The 21,017-nt window shown below is 50.8% G+C and overlaps 2 protein-coding genes and 1 long non-coding RNA gene across 9 annotated transcripts in view; all 3 read right to left on the bottom strand.

The window, feature by feature from the left end:
* The window catches only part of FERMT2 (FERM domain containing kindlin 2), a 49,855-nt gene extending 49,260 nt beyond the window's left edge, over positions 1-595 (bottom strand). For 2 of the 4 annotated variants that reach the window (XM_042047269.1, XM_042047270.1), the window contains exon 1: positions 527-594. In XM_042047269.1, the coding sequence (XP_041903203.1) occupies positions 527-589 (63 nt within the window). In that variant the 5' untranslated portion in view covers positions 590-594. Of the gene's footprint in view, positions 1-526 lie in introns of all 4 variants that reach the window. The other 2 variants (XM_042047268.1, XM_042047271.1) reach the window with 2 other exon arrangements.
* A 6,396-nt stretch (positions 596-6,991) lies between these two features.
* Positions 6,992-11,109, bottom strand: LOC121674176. The gene is made up of 2 exons (XR_006019478.1): positions 10,612-11,109; positions 6,992-8,495 (listed from the first exon to the last, which is right to left on the bottom strand). It is a non-coding gene; the product is annotated as an uncharacterized LOC121674176 (long non-coding RNA).
* A 7,875-nt stretch (positions 11,110-18,984) lies between these two features.
* DDHD1 (DDHD domain containing 1) overlaps positions 18,985-21,017 on the bottom strand; it is a 60,113-nt gene continuing 58,080 nt past the window's right edge. For all 4 annotated transcript variants that reach the window (XM_042047237.1, XM_042047234.1, XM_042047236.1 and 1 more), the window contains one exon: positions 18,985-20,030. In XM_042047237.1, coding sequence (XP_041903171.1) covers positions 19,849-20,030 — 182 coding nt within the window. In that variant the 3' untranslated portion in view covers positions 18,985-19,848. The remainder of the gene's footprint in view (positions 20,031-21,017) is intronic.

Raw genomic sequence — 21,017 nt, 5'->3', positions numbered from 1 at the left:
TCGGCTCATCCCGGCTCGGCTCTGCCTGGCTCATCCCGGCTCGGCTCTGCCTGGCTCACCCCGGCTCGGCTCATCCCGGCTCGGCTCTGCCTGGCTCACCCCGGCTCGGCTCATCCCGGCTCGGCTCTGCCTGGCTCACCCCGGCTCGGCTCATCCCGCTGAGCTCTGCCCACCCCGGCTCGGCCCAGCTCATCCCAGCTCGGTTTATCCCGGCTTGGCTCTGCCCAGCCCAGCCCGGGCTGCCTCATCCTGGCTCAGCTCATCCCAGCTTGTCTCGTCCCGGCTTGGCTATGCCCAGCTTTGCTCAGCGCTGCCTGGCTTGGCTCGTGGCTAGTGGTCCCAGGGCATCCAGAGTGGGAAATTCGGGAGCCAGCCCAGAGAGCATCCATTAGAGCTGGCCAAAACTCGGCGTCCCAAACACACATGGGCTCCGTGGCAGCCGTGCCCACTCTGCACCCTTCGGGGTGTTTTTTAACACTGGCCCCAAATTCATAGGAAAAACCCTTCCCGTTCGGCAAAACCCTACCTTGGCATAGTAGTCTGTACCTCCGTTGAGGCTGGGAGATGGGCTGGTTCCCTCCATCCTCATAGTCTGTGTGAATATGGGAAATGGGAACTGTCTTTAAATAAAAGGGTCTGAACCGGCACAAATGGAGGAAAAAAAAATATTATCCGCTTCCTGTAGCTCCTCCACCCAGTGATACACACATCCCGCCAAGCAGCCGCGCTTCCTGAAAATCCAGCACGCGGAAGGGGCTGTGGTGTGAGGTCCAGCGCTGTGGATCTATCCTGCCCTGTGCCAGGTGATGGGAAGTCACATCCCAGCAAAGCTGTGCCCGCCCTGGCAGTCTAGGGGATGGCTCTGCCAGCCCAGCGCTGTCTCCATGAGCACCATTCCCACATTCCCCGTGAATGGTGGTGGGAGCTTTAGGACCATGGAATCATGGCATGGTTTGGGTGGGAAGGGACCTTAAAGACCATCCAGTTCCAGCCCCCTGCCATGGGCAGAGACAACTTCCACTAGACCAGGCTGCTTTGGCACCACAGAGGAAACAAAACCCCCTTAACAGGATGGTAAAAATTTCCCACTTTTGACTTTGCTGTATTATAACAGATATTTATAAAGGCTGTTCCTCTCTTTTAATACCTAATATACCTTTAATACTAATAAAACCTTTCCTGAGGTCACTCTGGGCAGACTTAGCCAGGTTTTATCCAAGGGTTTTTGCTAACGTGGCTGATGCTGCCAGAGGGAAATTGGTTGATGCTGCAGCAGGTGACCTCCCCCCTCAAACTGTCTTGGGGCCTCAATCCCTGGTCAGAGCAACCCCCTTTCCATCCCCCCGAATGTGGAAGCTGGAGCGTTATTTAGAGGGTGACTCTGGAGCGCAGGCGAAAGCCGGTCTGTAACAACAAAGCTTTCCCAGATGGTATCTCCGTGTTCCTCCAGCCTCGAACAATAGGGCAATAAATAGAAAGGGTTACTCTGGGCCCGGCGTGTTGGACGAGGTTTCCAGCTGATGCAATTGGATACGGCCCCGCGGAGCTGGTAACCTTTTACTACAGCTGGCTGCACGCTGAGGAAAAGCTGCCGGCTCCTTCTGCTCCTAAACCCACTCACAGAGTTTCTCTTTCCCCGAGGAAGTCCCTCTCCCTGCCCTGTCCATCCCGGGGGCTCCTTTCCTATGCGGAGGGAGAGGCTCCCTGAGTTGCAGTGCTCGGCCGAGAGGCGAAGCAAGGTCAAAAATGCACCGGCGCAGCAGCTCTTGCGTCAGAGCCGGCCAAGCATCCCCAGGGCTCTTCCCACTGTTTGCAACAAGTCCTCGCTCCCTACGAGCAGCAATAGCCAAATAAGGTGCCGAAACGCACGGCCGCTTCCATCGCGACTGGGATGATACCTACCAGACCTGCCCGCGGCGCAGCTCCCAAGCAGCCTGCCCCTTCTTTGTGGAAATCAGGATACTTTTCCAGAGAAATGGCTCAGTGGGCATCCTTGGGAAACCAGTGGTGTAGCTGAGTGACAGTATCCCTGTCCCCAGTTTGTGTTGTCCCTTTTTTTTTTTTTTAGCTCATGACCTCTATTTCGGTTTTTAAAATGTTATGGGCAGTTGCTGAGAGCAGCTGGTGTTCCTGCCAGTGCTCCTGCATGGCTGCTCCGGGCAAGCCGGTCAGACTGGCTCTTCCCAGGGTGACCAGCCATGGAACTCTGCCCTGTGCATGTGGGTGCCTTCACTGGGTGACCGGAGCTGGGAAAGTGACAGGACTGAGCACCCGGCCTGTCTCCGTATGCAGAGGCAGAGAAATTCCCCAGATCTCTGTGTAAACAAAGGCTCTGTTTTCTCGAATGCTCCGAGCACGACATGCTCCAACTTGGTGGTGAGCAGGCTCCTGTCACCTCTCTGCTTCACCTGGGCCTTGATATTCCCTGTCTGCAGCTTCTTCCTTAACAAGGATGAAGTTTCAGGGGAAAAAAAAAAAAACAACCAAAAGGGAGAAATGCAGATGCTTGTTATTCCCTCCACTTTTTGTGTCTCCAACACTTCCGAGCCCATATTCTCCCTTCCAAACCACTGCCACTGGTACCACTCTTCACACAGGGCTTGCAAGCTCTTTACTTCACAAAATCATGGACTCATGGAATAGTTTGGGTTGGAAGAGACCTCAAAGACCATCTCATTCCAATCTCCTGCCTCTTCATCCCCTTCCACTTCCGAGCATCTTTTGGACACAGCCAAGTCTCCCTTTTCACAAATGACCATTTCCCAGCAGAGACAAGGTCACGCTCCTGGCAAAGGAAACGTGCTGGGTAACTCTGCTTCCTTGTTTATTCCTGGCCACATTCCCTCTTCCCTGATTTTGTCATTTCAGAAACATCCTCATGATGTGGCTCTTTTATTTTTCTGGATGTAAATGCAGAGCAGTGACGCTTTCACAGCTATGTGTCCTACAAATGTGCCACCACTTTGCTCATGCATGGAGTTAATCCAGTATCCTTGGAAAAGGGTGAAGGATACTTGTGATGAGGATCTTGAGGAGGCACTGGAGATGAGGAGGTTTAGTCTTTCTAGGTTGTGGTTGTGATTTGGTCTCTCTGAGCCCTGTCCATCCTGGCCCTTGGACACTTCCAGGGATCCAGGGGCAGCCCCAGCTTCTCTGGGCACCCTGTGCCAGGGCCTGCCCACCCTCACAGGGAAGAATTCCTTCCCAATATCCCATCTACCCCTGCCCTCTGTGCATGTGAAGCCATTCTGCCTTGTCCTGTCACTCCATATCCCCTCCTCTGATGGCCAAGGCCACATGGGATGAAGCCAGGGACCAAGATTCAGCAGTGTCACAACCATCCAGCCTGGTCCTTCATGCCCAAAGGTTACAAAATCATAGAATAGAATCCTGGAATGGTTTGGGTTGGAAGGGACCTTAAAAATCATCTCCTTCCCCCCCTGCCATAGGTGGGGACACCTTCCATGATGCTTGCTCCAAGTCCTGTCCATCCTGGCCTGGAACACTTCCAGGGCATCCACAGCTTCTCCTGGCAGCATCTGGAGTAAATCCCAGGCTGCAAGAGATAAGAGACACAAAGCTGGATTGAGGTACCTCCTCCTTGGCAAATCAAGCTGATGTTTCAAGGCCCTACAGCTACAAATTCCCATCTCATTTTCTTGCCTCTAGTTCCTGAAATCAGCCACGGTGCACAGGAGCCTGCCAGGCTTGTGCTGCAGGACAAACCCCCCTGCAGGGCTCTTCTCTGTCCCCTCTTCACCTTCTTTCCAGGAATTTGGGTCAATTAAGCTCTCAAAGCCTCAGGCTGGGAGGTTTTCTCTTCTGCAATCAGCTCGCTGTAACACACCACTCTGCTTGTTCTCTGGCAATGTCAGGCATTGGTTTCCTGCTGACATTAATTCCTCTGCTGTCATTTATCTCTAGGCCTTTTTCTGTGTCCCTCTGACGTTTCCAGCTGCCAGGGATGACTTCCACTGAGTGTGACTCTTGCTTTGGTCCACACAGGGGGCAACGTGCCCCAAATCATTCTCTGGTCAGTTGTCCCCTGTGTCAGAAGTGTCCTTCAATTTTGTGTCCTTCTGGAAGGGCTGGCAGGTTCTAGAGCATCCTAAAACATCCTTTTTAGCCAAAGGGAATTGTTAGCTGAACACTTGAATCCATGTGATGGAGAATTTGGATAAATCCCAGGTAAATTCTCCTAAAAGCTGATTCATCCCCGGGGCTGAAAAATATCCTTGCAGCTCCCTGCCTGGTGCCTGAGTGTCTCCCAAGAGCCATGCCCAGGAATTCCTCCCATTGCTGATCTTCCTCTGCATCACCTGTGCCTGAGTGATGGCTTTGGGAGCACTCATCATCCTCACCTTGTGACTTCCCATGGTAAATGCTGCACAGGGATGCAGGAATTTGTCCCTCTCAGGTGCTGCTGCTGTCCACATCCATCTTTCAGACATCCCCAGAACTTTCAGGGATGTTGGACCATCGCCTCCATCCAGCCCAAAGGCTCAAACATCTCCCACACCCCCTCTTCTCCCACAATATGCAACTTTCTATTGTCCGTCAGATTTTTTGAGCCTTTGCCACTCCTGTTCTGACTTTTCTCCACCTCCAGAAGGCCTCCTATTCTTCTGCCTTTACAAATACCAAGTCCAGGCTGGGAGCTGGGGCTCAAAGAAAATCCAAATGTCAGGCAACACTCAATCACCATCCCTGGGGCTGGTGACTCTGGGGTGTCAGAAGTAACACCCGGAATCATTTATCCACTGTTAGTCAGCAAGAAGAGACACCAAAGATCCTAAATAATTCATCTGATGGGTCTGACATTTCTCTGCAGAGCTGGCCAGATAGTGGGAAACATCTATTTGGGAGTGATTTACTGGGAAGCAGTGGAGGGAAAACAAAAATCCCCAAATTCCACCATGAATTATTCACAGCTGCTCTTCAGGCCTTTTTGGGGGAAGCCACTTGATGGGAAGTGGAGCTGTGAGAACTCAGCCTGTGCTGACACCCAGCACCCTGCAGGTCTCCCAGGTCATGAAGAAAGGGAGAAAAACTGCCCCCAGCACCCTGTGGAGCCCCATCCTGTGTGATTCCAAAGGGGCAGCCCCAGAGCCGGCACTGCCGAGTGCTGCAGCGTCAGCCCAGCCCTGGCACCAGCACATCCCGTTATCTCCCCAGCCCCAGCTCTTCCCTCCCCAACGGTTTGGGAAATTGGCTCCCAGCCCATCAGTTTTCCCTCTGTGGGGGGGAGGTGAAGCTGGTCTGGCAGGCTTTTTTAGGGAACTGAGGCCTGGGGCATCCCTGAGACACGCTGGTTGACTCCCGCTCTATGGATGCACTTTGGAGTCGCTCTGGAGCTTGGCAAAAATCCCCAAATTGTGGAATGAAGAAGGAAATCCAGCCCTGGGGATGGGACTGTCCTGCACTGCTCAAGGGACATGAGGATGGGGAGGGATTTACTTGTGGAACCCCCAGAAGCCCCAGCCTGGGCCACTCATCCCCTCTGGATGGCACTGGGATGCCCCATGCTGGCTCCACCACCAACCCATTTGGTGCCAGGGTCCTGTTCCCACCCCACAGCCCCTCAAAATGCTCTGAGGTGCATTTATTCCTCATTCCCATGACCAGAGGTATGAGAGCAGCAGCTCAGGGAGGGGAATGGGAACACCCAGATGTGGAGAGCAGTTGGGACACACTTGTGGACCAATTATCCCCCAAAATCCCACACCTCCCTTTCATGTGGCATCCTGAGGAGAACCCACATGGTCTTGAGCTCCCCACAGAGGGGGTCCACTGCCCCCAAGCCCAGCCAGAAGGAAGGAGAGGCTGGCAGCAGAAACACCACCTCCTTGTTCCCATTGTCTGATCCCAGAAACATCCCAAGCCTCGGAAATACGGGGCTTGAAGGAAGCCATGCAGGTGCAGGGAATCCTCCAAGGCTGCAAAGCCCCACCGAGTATAGCAGCAGCCCCATAAATCACACCTGTCCTATAAATCACACCCTCCCGATAAATCCCAGCCCTGCTGCAGGAAGCTGCGGGGCTGGAGGAGGAGGAGAGGAGGAGGAGGAGGGCACCAAGGACGGAGCCGCTGGGCTTTGGCTGCCTTTGCTCGTGTGCTGCCACAGACCAAAAAGCACCGAAGGAGAGTTTTTATCGATTCCCACATCAGAGCTCTGCGAGAGCTGGGTGGTAACGGGTCCCCGAGCAAAGCACTGACACCACAGGACTCCATGGGCTGTTTGGGGCCACAGCCCTGATGGAGAAGGACACTTTCACCCTGTGTGAGGCACCCAAATTTGCCCCAGACCCCAAGTCACAGGTCCAGGGGGAGCAACTCAGCTTTGTCCTCTACAGCCTCTTCCCTGGGGTGTCCATGGGGCCCTCCAGTCCCCCAAAATCTCTGCTGTCTTGTTTTTAACCAAAACCAAGCATATCTACCCTTAACAGGGGGGGTTGGAGTGAGATGGTCTTCAAGGTCCCTTCCAGCCCAAACCGTTCTGGGATTTTGGGATTCTATGTCCTGACTCTTCTTGCTGTGTTGTGGGTGTGTGTGAGCACAGGTCACCCATATTCCCCGTTCATGTCCTGCTACAAATGGCTGCAGCCATGGGAATCATGGCAATTTTCTCCCATTTTCCACATGGAGAAATCCAGACTGGACACAAGGCAGTGACTTAGAACCCCTGAGGATGCAGATCCCGACTGGAGCTGGGATCACACTGCCCAGGATAGCTGGTGGGATTCGCTTCGTGGAAAAGCACAACTGCCCCTGTGTGCAGGATTGGTTAAAAAACAACCCCAAATTGCTTCCTTTTGAAGGGAAATTAACACCAGGAGGGTGCAGGGAAACAGGGGGGTTGTGCTCTGATGGTCACCGGGCTCAGATTTCCCTGTCACATCCACATCTCTCCGCCGGGGATCGTTTCGGCTCTCAGAGAAGTGTTCTGCACTGAAAAAAGGGATTTGGGGAACATAAACAGAAAACAAATCCATCAGTGGAAGGGGCTGATACCTTTTATTTGCCCCTCAGACACCTGAGATGCCCGGAGAAGCTGCAGCACGTTTGGGAACCTGTTGTGCCGGGGGAAGCTGCAGACGGATGATGGCCAGACAGCTGGATGGCTTTGTGCTTTTCCAGCTCCAGCCTTCCCCGGAAAGATCGGATGTGAGCGGGATGGTAATGCAGTTAGTGCTGGAAAAACAGAGCCAGAGCAGGGCAGAGTGGTTGAATAAGATCGATGTCATTGAATCACTGGGTGGGATGAACTTCGTCTCTGAGCAGAGCGCTCTGAAGCGATCGGCAGCTCCTGGAGGAAGGGGAGGTGGGCTCTCAGCTGGCCAGGAGTGGGCAATCATGTTGGGAATCCCCCAAATCCTGTGAAATGGGGGTGATTTGGGAGCTTCTGGAAGACACACGGTGTCTGCAGCCGAGGGTCCTGTGGTGCTCCTGGTGCAGCCCCACATTCCCTGCAGAATAGGGTCAGGTGGGCTCACGGAGGGCCCCACTGGGGACCCCCAGTCCCAGTTCCTTAGCAGGTCCTGGTGGGACCGGAGAGTGACAGATGAGGAAAGGTTGAAAGAATTCAGGCTGTTTACCCTAGAGAAAGAAAGAATGATGATAACATCTTCAGGTAGATAAGAGGGTTTATCTAGGGAGGGAGGGATGGAAGAGGGAGGAAATGCCCTGTTCTGCCTTTCCACAAGGGATGGGCAAAAAACCAATGGACAAATCACCCGGAGAAGGACCTGGCTCTTTGGGGAGACTGTTTGGATGTGAGGGAATGAAGGAGTGACCCCACCATCAGAGGGTTTTAAAGCTGAGCCAGAAAAAGGAATCCCGGGTGGTCGCTGTGCCCAGTCTGTGCCAGAGGGGCTCTCCCACCTTCTCTGGCCAGAAAAACCATTTGGCAGCTCATTGCTTGAGCTGGAGGATGCTGGAGCTGCAACAGCTTCATTCCAGCTTCATGGGGCAGCCCTGTCCATGGCAGCAGGGTTGGAACCAGCTGATCTTTCAGGTCCCTTCTAAACCATGCTGTGATTCTCTGCAAAGGTGGGGTTGAAGTTAATGCCAGGCACAGCCTTGCTCCAGTCCCACTTGCAGGTAAATCTCAGCACAAACACTCAGCAGGAGGAGTCCAACCCAGTCACTAGGAGAGGAAACTGCAGGAACCAGCTGGGGCTTGGAAAAGGGGGAAAAATCCACCTCCAGCCAGGAAAAAAAATAACCTGCTGGATCGAGAGCTGCCTGTCAGTGATGGTTGTTTAAACATGGCAGAGAATCAGAGTGCTCGAGGAGCTGGATGTGTGCACGGGAGGACGGGAGATGGAGGTGGATGCCAGCATTTTCTGGCAGGGCTGGGTTGGAAATATCCTTCAACTCCTTAGATAGCAAGGCGGAGATTCCGATGCGGAGGAATGCGCTGCAGGACGCGGCCGTGCAGCCGTGGGAGGGTGGGAGGAGAAGCCAAGGCCCGTGGCAGCAGGATAGGAAACATCCTGGAGACAAGGAGAGAATCAGGTCAATGCTCTGAAGTGGCTTAACAGGCCATCAGGAAGCTCTTGGGAAGGAGACTGGCATGGAAGGGGGAATTGGTTCAGGTGAGAAGGGGTCACCAAGGCAGAGATCGTGGAATTTTAGGATCCTGGAGTGGTTTGGGTTGGAAGGGACCTTAAATCCCATCTTGTTCCACACCTGCCATGGGTGACACCTCCCACTATCCCAGGTTGCTCCAAGCCCCATCCAACTTGGCCTTGGACATTTCCAGGGATCCAGGAGCAGCCACAGCTTTTCTGGGCACCCTGTGCCAGGGCCTCCCCACCCTCCCAGCCAGGGATTCCTTCCCAATATCCCATCTAACGCTGCCCTCTGGCAGTGGGAATCCATCACCATCCTATCAGGTTATTCCCCATCATGGGTGTCATGCCTTCAGCTGGGATCTGCAAGTGAGAGCCCTGGGGAGCAGGAACTGAAGGAACAAGCGGGAAGTTCAGTGCCACCTTCTCAGGGATGGACGGGGGGCACTGGACAGGTTTGGGATCCCAACCCAGGCTCCTGCTGCTCTCCCATCTTGGGATGTCAAATGATGAACAGTTGGGGATTTACCACCTTGCTTGGCTCCCAAAACTCTCTGCAGCAAGGGCTGGCTGCTTTAGGGAATCCCCATCCCCATCTGACAAACCCTGACACATCCGGATTATTTTTTTCTTAAAGGAAAAAGCCATGAGGTTGTGCTGCCAGGGTATTTTTTCCCAGCCTCCGGTCCCTTGTCCTTCCCTGCAGGGCTGTGCAGTGGCCAGGCTCTGCTTCCAGCTCCCCAGTGTGTTTGGGGCACTGGAGATGCTGCCAGCTGAGCAAGGATGGGTTATTCCAACATTTGTTCCTTGTGAGGAAACACCTCTGCCTCCTCCTCCTCCATCTCCCAATTGATGGCACCGGATGGTGACAGAGCCAGGACAAGAAAAAACCGTGATAGCAGCACTGGAAAGAATAAGGAAAAAATCCCACAGTAAAAAACCCCAAAGTTCCATCAAATCACATGGAAATTAGGCAGCATCTACAGGATTCACTCCTGGATCTCCAAGGCGAGGTCACCATGTGGAGGGCTGGTTATAAATGACCTGTCCTTCCTGGAAGAGACCCCAGTGCAAAGGTGGGAGCTGCTGTCCAACAGAACGAGCCCCTCCTTAGGAGAACCCAAATCCTGGGAGCAGCACTGGCATCTCAGGTGGCTTTGACAGGTGACACCACAGCTGCCACCCTCAGTACCCAAACTGCTTGTGGTCGTGGCAGGTGACATCCCAGGTGGCAGAGGGAGGGAAGAGCAGCTCCCATGCTCCGAGGAGGTGCAGGGAGAGTGAGAATCCCCATTTCTTTTCCCTGGGAGAGGTGCCAGGATCAGGCGGGGCCACCCTGCTGTGTTCTTATGTGTCTTCTGCCACCAACCCAACATCCAGGGCCGCGCTGCTGGAGCGTCACTCAGCTGGAATAACTTTCTCTGGAACATTCCCAGTGTGGAGAAACCTGGAGTCAACTTTCCAGGCAAGGCTGTAGGAAAGAAGAAGTGCTACAAGAGGGAGGCTGGCGTGTTCCTGCCCTCCTGCATCCCACAAGATCAAACAGATGGGGGTTGTCCTGTGAGGAAAAGCAATTCCAGGGGCGAAAAAGAAGCAGGAGATGTTCTTTGCAGGATAGCTGCTCCAGGGATCGCGGGTGACATTTCCAGCAGGGCAAGGAATGCTGCAGGGTCAAATCCCAGCTAATACAGGGAAGAGTTGGGCTCATTTCCAGGCACTCTGGCTTCGGGCCAGCCACTTAACTCTCAGCATCTCAGTTCCTGAAGCTGGAAGAGAGACAGGATTTTCTTCCCGGCCTCTGGCATCTCCTGGGCTGTGAGGACTTTGGGAAGTGAGGATGGGATGCACATCCACAAGTGTGGGGGACACTGGTGCTCAGCCAGCCAGTCCCATGCTCACAGGTGCAGGGTCAGGTTCAGGAAGTGCCACTGGAATGATTTGTAGCCTGCTTTTCCCAGGGAGTTTTTTCCTTCCCTTGGCCACGTGCTGGGAGCTGCCCACTGGGATGTTGGGAGCATTGGGATGGCTCCTCACTCACCTTTTCCAAGGGAATTTGGCATCAGTGGTGAAGGTCTGGGGGTCAGCAAAAGGTGGTCTGAGGGCAAGGGCTTAAAGGAATTCCAGGAGGGACCTGTCTGTCTGTCTGTCCCTCCAAGGTCCTTCACAGGCAGCATCTCCCTCACAGCATTCCTGAAAGTAAACAGATAAAAGGCCAAGTTCACCTAATCACAGAGTCACAGAATATCTTGAGCTGGAAGGAACTCACTAGGATCATCCAGTCCAACTCCTGGCTCTGCACAGCATCCAGAAGAGAGATCTCTTCAAAATTCCCTCAGGCATTTCCCAGACATCCCAGGCACAACATTCCTCACACAAAGGGCATCCCAGTGGGACTTCCAGGCTTCTGGAAAACCATTTCTGGCGCAGGAGAGCTCCCAAAGACTGCAAGCACCCAAACCCCAGGTAAGCATCTTGCTGCTCCTTCTCTCCAGGACTCTCCTCCCGGGAGCTGGGATGTTTTAGAGCTCACACAGGCATTTCCCAAAGCTGCCTGCAGACTAGAAAACCTTATGTCAGGAAGAAGTCACAAGGCATCCTAACCAGAAACATATTTGGGGAGTGAGTCAGTGGAGGGGGAAGCAAAAAAGAAAGTTGCACCCTTTAACTTGATGAAAAAAGCATATGGCAACAGCCAGTATTGTGAACAACATTCCCTGCTCCGGCAGCCGAGCCAGGGAAAAAAATCATGACTCAATCATTGCATTTCATCCAAATCTAAGGAAAAATCTCGTTCAGGATGGGGTATCCACAGGGAGAGCCCGCCAGAGCTGAGTTTGCTGGTTAACTAACTGAATTGTTTGGAGAGGGGGAAATTTTGCAGCAGGTTTTAGGCTTTAAAAGGCCTGATTCAAACACAGCTTTGGCTGTGGAGTAGCAAGTGAGCGCTGCAGATGTAACTGATGCACAAAATAAATCCATCCCAGCTCAGATTCCACACACAGCTTCTCCTGAGAGCACAGGATAAACCCAGGAGCAGCCTGATCCTTACCCAGGAACAGCTTGCAGCCAGAGCTCCTGCTTCCCCCAGGAGGCTGGGAACGTGTCCCCATAAATCCTGAACCCAAGGAGGCCAAGAATGCCATCAGGATTATGAGGGAGGACTAGAAATTGGCAAAACGTTTGCTGCAAAATCCATATGAACTCTGCTTTTCTTTGGGGACGCATTGCAGGGCTCGGCATTGGCATTCCCAGGCATTCCCAGGCATTCCCAGGCATTCCCAGGCACTGTCAACTGGCTGAGGCTGCTCAGAATTGAAATTCACTGCAGGAAGAAGCAGTGAAACCTCAACTTTTGGGTTTTTTTCCCAAGGCTCTGTGGCTGCAGATGTCAAAGCTGTTACTCTGAGGGAGCCCCAGGACTTGGGAAGGAAAGTGGATAATCCCTAGAAAGCAGCCTGGAGATGCTGGGTGGGAGCTGCCACATCAGCCCCTCCTGACTCAAGCCATCCATCAGTGCCCGGGTTTTGGTGGCTTTGGGACAGGAATCTGCTGCTCCTTAGAGGCTGCCCACTGAAAATGGGCTGGAGATGGTGCATCAGGGCTGGGACAGGCTCAATCATGGAATCATGGAATCACTGGGGTTGGAAAAGCCCTCTGAGATCATGGAGTCCAGCCATTCCCCCAGCACTCCAAGGCCACCACTGCCCCATGTCCCCAAGTGCCACATCCACAGGGCTTTTAAATCCCTCCAGGGATGGGGACTCCACCACTGCCCTGGGCAGCTGTGCCAGGGCTGGACAACCCTTTCCATGAAGAAATTTTCCCTAATATCCAATTTAAAGCTCCCCTGGTGCAACTTACCCTGTCCCTTGTTCCCCAGCAGCAGAGACCAGCAGTTCCCTGGACACAGACTGTGCTGTGGGCTCCCTGCTCCAGCTCTGGGAGATCCCATCTAAGCACACAGGACATGAGCTGCCTTTCAGGACTGTCCCTGGGCTGAGTGTGGTTGCTGGAGCGGTTAAATCCTACCAGGACAAGCCTTGAGATAGCCACGATTTGGGTGAGTTCCGAAAAGTAAACAAATAAAAGGCCAAGTTCACCTAATCACAGAGTCACAGAATATCCTGAGCTGGAAAGGACTCACAAGGATCATCGAGTCCAACTCCTGGCTCTGCACAGCATCCAGAAGAGAGATCTCTTCAAAATTCCCTCAGGCATTTCCCAGACATCCCAGGCACAACATTCCTCACACAAAGGGCATCCGAGTGAGTAGAATCCTGAAGAATAATTGGGCACACAAAGGTTGATGGTTTTGAACAAGAAGAGAGTAGTTTAGATTAGATATTAGGAAGCAATCCTTCCCTGTGAGGGTGGGGAGGCCCTGGCACAGGGTGCCCAGAGAAGCTGGGGCTGCCTCTGGATCCCTGGAAGTGTCCAAGGCCAGGCTGGACGGGGCTTGGAGCACCCTGGGCTAGTGGGAGGTGTCCCTGCCCATGGCAGGGGGTTGGAATGGGATGGGCTGTAAGGTCCCTTCCAAGCCAAACCAGTCTGTGATTCCATGAATAACAGGGTGCTGTGGGCAGCACTGAGCCCCTCGTGGGAGGGAGGTCCGTGGCTCCCATCCTGCTCCCCGCCATCCACGCGCGCCCACGGCTCCGCCTGGGAACATCAAGCTCCAACATGTGTTGCACACGTGCTGGCTGATCCACATCAGGCTGATCCACATCAGGCTGTTCCCCAGCGCTGCCAAACTTCTCCTTGATTTAATCAGCTCCTCTCCTGCCCAGGCTGTCTCCCCCTCCTCCCCTCCCCAGGCAGATGTGGTGTCTCCAGCGCGAAGGTGGATCCGTGACAGCGGAACACGCAGCGCTGCAAAGAACATTTCTGCCCTCTTCCCTTTCCTGCAGCCACCACAAAGCAGCCTCACCTCCCTCCCTACCTCCTGCTGGTTTTTAATACTCCAGTTTTAGATGAGAGTAAACCCCCCCCACTCAGTTGCATGCGAGGAGGGGCAGCCTGGAAGGCATAAAGGAGAATTCCCAAGGAGTTTGCCAAGAGACAGAACCGTCCCATCGGAACAGGCTTTGGAAATAGAATATTCAGCTGCTGTCTCAGTGTGAGCCCTCCCTGCAGAGCACTCAGGGCTGCACACCAGTGCCACATCCCAGATCTTCAAGGATTGCTTTTCCAACAGGATCTCACCTTGTCCAAAGCACAGAGCCCGGAAGCTGTGAAACTATTTGGGAAAATAATGGTGGAATGTCGTGGTGGGATTGCTGGAACAAACAGCTGTAAGGAAGCAACTGGAATCAGAGAATCATAGAATTCCAGAATGGTTTGGGTTGGAAGGGACCCTAAAGCCCATCCAGTCCCACCCCCTGCCATGGGCAGGGACACCTTCCACTGTCCCAGGCTGCTCCAAGCCCTGTCCAGCCTGGCCTTGGGCACTGCCAGGGATCCAGGGGCAGCCACAGCTTCTCTGGGCACCCTGTGCCAGGGCCTGCCCACCCTCCCAGCCAGGAATTCCTTCCCAATATCCAATCTAAATCTTGCCTCTTTTAGTTTAAAACCCCTCCCTCTTGTCCTAGAAAGTGGAGTTTGTTTTGGAAGTGGTCTGTCCCTTTTCAAATTAGTCTAACTTAAATTTCCATACTGAAAGTGCTTCTGGCAAAGCTGAAAGTACAAAAGTTATTTTTAAACTTCAGTATCGGTCACTTAAAAGTAATTATGAATGTGAAAATGTCTGACAAATCCTGCAGTAATAAACATCCTGGAAAGACATCAGGGCAGGAAATTGGCATTTTAAGATTCAAAGTATGGATGTTCCTCATTTGGATTTCCAGCTCAGCACAGCAGGAGCGAGATGGAAAGGTGGGAAGATAAAACATCTGTGCATGTTTTGGCTCTTCTCATCTTTCAGAGGATTTGTGCCATTTTGTATTTCCAACAGGAAACCCCTGTCCCGGGAGCTGGGGGGGCTGTTTCTGCCCAGCTGGACCACAGTGACAAAGGGCAGGGATTGGGACAGCCCCGCTCCAAACCACGGGGGTTTCACAAGAGGAGATTTAGTTTAGATATTGGAGAGGAATTCTCAGCTGTGAGGGTGGGGAGGCCCTGGCACAGGGTGCCCAGAGAAGCTGTGGCTGCCCCTGGATCCCTGGAAGTGTCCAAGGCCAGGCTGGACGGGGCTTGGAGCAGCCTGGGACAGTGGAAGGTGTCCCTGCCCATGGCAGGGGGATGAAACTAAATGGTTTTTAAAGTTCTTTCCAACCCAAACCATTTTGGAATTCTCTGGTGGCAGCACAACCTCATTTTCAGCTTTGGGAAGGTGTGAGAGACACCAGGAGGTGAAAGAGACCACAAAACCAAGGTCAGCAGAGTTACTCTCCTTTCCCCCTCCCCACGGCTTTGGTTTCCAACCAGTCTTGGCTTTGCAGGCTGAGGAATAGGAACAAAAAGCCAGAATGGAGCAGTGAAATGGTGAGACAGAGCTGCCCTTTAAGTGCACGGTCTGGGACCAGTCTGAGATGAGATCCTGACTTTCTAGAGATACTGGAAGAGTCACAAAATGAGCAAGAACAACAGACTGGATGTGAGGTCCTTGGAGCTCGAGTGTGCCAGAGAAATTTGGATGTCCCCTCTCCCATCTCAGCCCCATTGGGGGTTGGGATCAGATCATCTTTAAGGTCCCTTCCCAAACCATTCTGGGATTCTCTGTCCATGCCCACAATCAGTGAGGCCCCAGGGAATGGGCAGCGTAGCTGCCAAGAACTGGTATTTTATTTGGGAAACAAAGAGAGGAATTAATCCATGGCAGATGCTCGCAGAATCATCAAATGAAACCCCTCCTTTTGGATAAATCATCGAGGATTTCAAAACCACAAGAGATGGCTCCTGGAACAGCTCATGTTTGCAGGGAGCTTCTCACTCCCAAAGGGAAAGGACTGGCCAAGGTTTGCTGGAGAGCTGCAGAGGGAGAGGGCGGAAAAGGCTGATGCTGGAATTTGCTTCCCAGTGGTACCAGAGAGCAATGACCCCCAGGGTGACCTGAAACTTCATAGCCAGGTATTTCTCTCCATGGATTGGGAGTTCTCTTGGAAGAGGAGAAGTGTTGACACACTCTGAGCTGTGCTGCCAGTTTTGGAGCTTCTGCAATGGCACGCAGGGAAACACAAACCATTGGATTTCTATAGCAAAGTGGGGGTCAAATGGGCCCCCAGGGATGCAGGAGAAACACGAGGAGCAAGGAATCAGCCTTGGGAGAGCCCAGCCCAGCTCCACTGCTGGCTGAAGTGCCAAAATTCATTGACAAGGACAGAAAGTGCTTTGTCAGTGCCGGGGTTGAGCTGACAGCAGCAGCCAGAGCGACACAAACGCAGCGAGAGAGAACATTGCAAAGGCATCCTGGAAGCTGAACACACCCAGATGGGATCTGCTGATGCTGGGCTTCCAGCAGAAGTCTTGGGGATTACAGCAGTAGAGCGTGCCTCTTGGGGTTCAAACGGGTTCCAGGATTTCCACTGGAAGTCTTGAGGATGCTCAGACAAGCACGAAACAAACAACAATTCCAGCAGGCAGGAATCCAGCAGGAATGAAATCCCAGCACTTCAGAACAGGTTGGAGTGCAGTGGGGAAGAGACAAAAGCACAAAAACCACCCGTGGAAGAGGGAGGGAAAAGCCAAACCAAGAGAAATGGTGGGGCTTTTTTTGGAGGAAAATTATTATTAAATGGAGATCAAACTGGGCCTTGGTGTGTAAAAGCTTTCTGATGGTGACTGAAGATGTTTGGCAGAGCCTGGGGAGGTGACCCTGTACAGGTCAATCACCTGCAGTCCAAATCCAGTAGAAAAAAGATGTGTGGAGGCAGAAATCTCATCTCCAAGCTAATAACCGAAAATCGGGGAACAAAGAACTCCAAATAAACTCGCCTGGCAGAGGGCACACACAAATACACATTAACTATCTCAGTGCAAACAGGTGATTCATGAACTCAGCTTGAGAAAAATCAATTCCCAACGATTCAGGTTTGGCAGAGTCAGCTTGACATCCAAGCACATGGGGAAGGAGCACCAGGACAGTGTGGGAATCTGGGAAGAAGAGGTGGCAACCAGGCAAAATATATATATGAGAATGTGAAATGTGTTTCAGCTCAGCCTGATAATACTAATTAGGAAAGGAGATAAAATAATTGAAGTTGGCCAGCCAGACTGTCCATGGTGAAATAAAGCAAAGGGTGTCTGACTCCAGAAACTCTGGCACTGAAGCAGGGAGTGAGTGAATGCGAATGGAGAGGAAGCTGCAGCAAAACCATGACAGAATAATTAGGAGGAAAGGGAGAGAATTAAGAAAAATAATAAAATTCAAGCTCATTCTCTGCAAAAATGACCTTGTAGCAAAACCATTGTAAGCAACAAAGTTGGACAAAGACCTCAAGGCCAAGTTTGGAAAACAGGTCGGTATCAGGCAGAAGACTGACAGCAGCGAGGAACATTCCCCTTATCGTGGTTTCTCAGGAAAAACCACCAGTCAACACAGCTTGGAAAGCTCAACATTGTCCTTGCAGAAGAAAACAAGTCAGCAATTGGAAGCCAGGACATTCCAGCTCTGTATTATGCCACAGAGCATCTGACCAGGAAGTTTGAAGCAGCAGAAGTGACCCTACTTGAATTCTGTGCTGCACCACACAACAGAAACGGGGCAACCCTTCCACCACCTTCAATGTCTGCTTTGCAAATAGGATTTCACCTTTGCAGCAGGAAGAGGGGTGTTTTTTGAGGATTAAAAAGACGAAAGCCTGCCCACAGTGTGTTTAACATCTCTGCATACAATTTAGAATAAATCTCCATTGATTCTTTCAAGGTGTGTTTTCTATTCGGGATTTAGCTTGGGAGATTAGTAGGTGGTCCAGGGAGCTGCCAATTAGGACAGAATCATAAACAAACACACCCATCAACTCAGGAAAAACACAAAGGGATGATCAGGTATTGGCCCTCATTATCCCTTCTCCTCCCAGCAGTATGATTTACTCCTCAGCTCTGCCTTGCCCCCGATTTTCCAAGGGGCATGGACCTTAAAAGTCGGATCTCATCCCTTATATGGAGAGCAGTCAGCAAGTACCAGCATGTTCTGAGGCCAGGGGAACAGCTATTCCATAAATCTGAAACTTGTTCTGGACAACAGCAGGGTTTCCACAGACCACAAGAATTGCAGGAATTAACCCCTTTTGTTTACAGCCCTTAAAAAGGGATCCAGTGTGGATCCAGTGGTGGAAGGGAGAAGGCAGCAGCGCCACAACCCAGCTCAAAGCACTGAAACACCAACTATGCACATTTGGAAACGTTTTGAACGTTCTAAATAAAAAAGGAGATTCTCCTTTTTGTGTTTAAGTTGTCCTCATTAGGAGGAGCTGATTAAACAACTTATCTGGAGAGCCCAGTCCTGTAAACACGAGGCCGTTTGCTGGAGTGGAGGCTTCCTCCTCTCAGGGGTTATTTTCCTTTCCTGGGATTGCTCACCCACCAGGGTAAACAGGTCAGGCAGGAGAGCTCCAATTCTCCGAGGCCAGATGGAATTTTTCACAGATCCACACTGAAGCAAGGTCCTTCACCATCTGAATGTTGGATGTTGCTTCACTGCAGTGCTGTTCGTGTCATTTGCCCTTTCCATTCCCCCTCCACTCCTCCCTTCCCTTTTTCTTTGTTTCTCCCCCTTCAGAATTATTCCTAAAGCCCCAGCACCAGCAGAGAGTCCTAACTCCCAATTCCTCCACAGAAGGATCAGCCCAAATAAATAAAAATTCGGGAGAGGAGCCACCCTCTCCCCCCAGGCAGGGAATTCTGGAGGTTTCCACAGCTCCAGCCACCGCTGTGCTGCTGTGGGCTGATGTTGCCACATCTGTTTACACTGAGAACACGACGATTCACCACCACCACAGCCTGAGTTTTTTGTTATTTTAACTGAAGTTTAGGCTCTGCAGCTCCCACATGTGCCATGCAGATCATAAATACCTCGGGCAGAGGCAGCTCTGAGGGCAAATGTCCAACACTTCTGCTCCAGAGCCTTCCACGTTGTTTTAAAATCTCAGCAATGACCCTCCAGTGTTTTATTTGGAGATTATTCCCTTTCATCCCAACACTTCCCTCTTGACTTCTGAATTAGTTTCAGATACAAACCTAATCTAAATGTTGGTATTCTCAGGCCTCACCGAGTTTATTTTATGGTGCTGTCTCTCCCCCTGCACATAAATATACACATCCATATGTTTTTATGCAAACACACACATGTATGGATTTAATTATGGTAAACAAAGGACAGCTGGATCCTCTGCAAACCAATCTAATGTGCCTGAGAAACACTTGGAACCTGAAAAAGCAAAAGCACTTACCTCTGACAAGAACGTGACTGATGTCATTTGTGTGAAACCACAAGTATTTATTTTTAATGAAAAAATACTTAAAGTGTGCCACAGTGTCCATATATTCATTTGAATAGTAGTACAAAGATATGTATTTCTGAGAAAAAGTCTTAACACTGTAGAAAATAAATGTGGTTCTTAAATTATGTCAAAAGAAACCAGTAAAAAAGTAATGTTTTATACACTGGAATAAAATGAAACGATTCGAAAGAATAATAAATTATAATTACAGTATTTCAAATATTTGCTTCATGCTTTTTTTTCTTCTCTTCAGCATTAGTTTCTAAATGTGTCACGTAGGATAGGCCCTCAGAAGCCAGCAGTCAGAATGGGCTTCCAATGTGGGGATAATTGGATGTGGAGCTGAGTAAAGTCCTGGAAAAATGACACGGCTACATAAAACATCAGAACATGGCAGGTTTAGGTTTGCACTGAACATGTATTTTTTTGTTAATGGAAATTAATTCAGGTTTGGTTTGTTGTTTTTTTGTTTTTTTTTTTTTAAATCCACTAAGTTTTTTTTAGTAGTTTAATGAACTAAACAGCAATTATGGTCATTAACAAGGATGTCACCCAAGCACAACTGCTCACGGGATGCTACAACGCTGTCTTGGCTCTTTGTACAGTCCATGTTGACAGGAATTTGGAATCCCTTCAGGTCTAAGTCAGCACTGCAAAACATTGAAAACTATAAAGTGCTTTGAAATACAAATAACCTCTCCTCTTTAGAAATAGGAAAAACCCCCAAACATGCACTTAAACCTGAAACCTCCATGCCACAGGTCCTGCAGCTCTGCAGTAAAACATCCGCTTTGTGCCACTGGTTTGTGAAGTTTCCTCTCCTGTCCCCAGTCCAAAATTCAAATAGTGTCTAAATTGGATTTGTCAGTCTCTTCTTGGTCTTGTTTGTACATGAAGGTGAGGAGGAAAAGGGCAATATCCAGAGATGACCAGTAAGCAGTGTGGGATGTGACTGCGGACCAGTATCTGCTCTCCACGAGACCTTCCCTGAGCTCAAAGTCGATCCTGTGCTCCAGTTCCACTGGAAAATGAACAAGAAAAGGAACAAGAGTGATGTTAGAGCTGCAAAAACACCAGCCTGCTTTCCCATCAGCTTCAGGTTCTGATTTTGTTGTTGCACAAACAACACATGCAACCTCTCTGTGTTTACATTTCACAGGGCACTCAACTAAATCAAAATTTAATAATATATAAATACATTTTAATGCCCGTGTATTTGGCATAAACCTAAGAGTGGTGCTGAGTTCAGTTAAAAACCATGGAAACTAAACCTGCTCTTAGAGGTCTTTTCCAACCTGAATGATTCTGTGATTCGAAAACCTGGGAAAAGACAGCTTTTTATCAAGCAGCTGTTTTCCTTATAGTAACTCTATAAATGTATTTATTTACACTTGTTATGATAACTACAGAGAAATATCCAGCAAATGCTGAGGCCCCACTAGGAAACTTTCTGAAATAAATGGATTTCTTGCATTTTTAGTGTCTATACAAGGAGACTACACCCAATACTACAAGCTCTTCCTGCAAAGTCATCCCTCCACAGCTCTGCCCTTTTAATATCCTGATTATTCCAAGTATATTTCAGCAGTTACCCTTTTATTTCAATGGCTGCTCTGATTAATGCCACATTCAAAGTAATTACCACTGCATTTTAACTGGGCCAATGTTAACCTACTGCTAAGGCACTGCAGCGGTCAGAAAACCTCTACGAGGAGCAATAAAATAAAAAGGACAAAAAACCTAAAAGCCTGCTGAGCTACAAAAGCCAAAGTCCCAGAGTGAGTCAGAAATGCAGCCGTTTATCAAAGGCACTTGGAAGGAATTTTAATTCTTGGCTCGAGGAGCACAGAAAGGGAGCATCGCACAAGCGCCGGCAGACGCGGCACAGATCTGTTTCCCCAGGAGCATCACCCCACTCTGCAGTAAGGAGAGGGAGCCAGAGCCTTGGAACAGCAGCAGACAAGCGCAGTCCTTTCCAAGAAGGAGAGTTTATCCCAAAAAACCCCAG

This window comes from Corvus kubaryi, unplaced genomic scaffold, assembly GCF_017639235.1.
Source record: "Corvus kubaryi isolate FWS band 111438036 unplaced genomic scaffold, C.kubaryi_AGA036_p1.0 66, whole genome shotgun sequence".
Taxonomy (NCBI): Eukaryota; Metazoa; Chordata; class Aves; order Passeriformes; family Corvidae; genus Corvus; species Corvus kubaryi.
The sequence above is the reverse complement of the archived record's forward strand: the minus strand, read 5'-3'. Positions and strand labels throughout refer to the sequence as shown.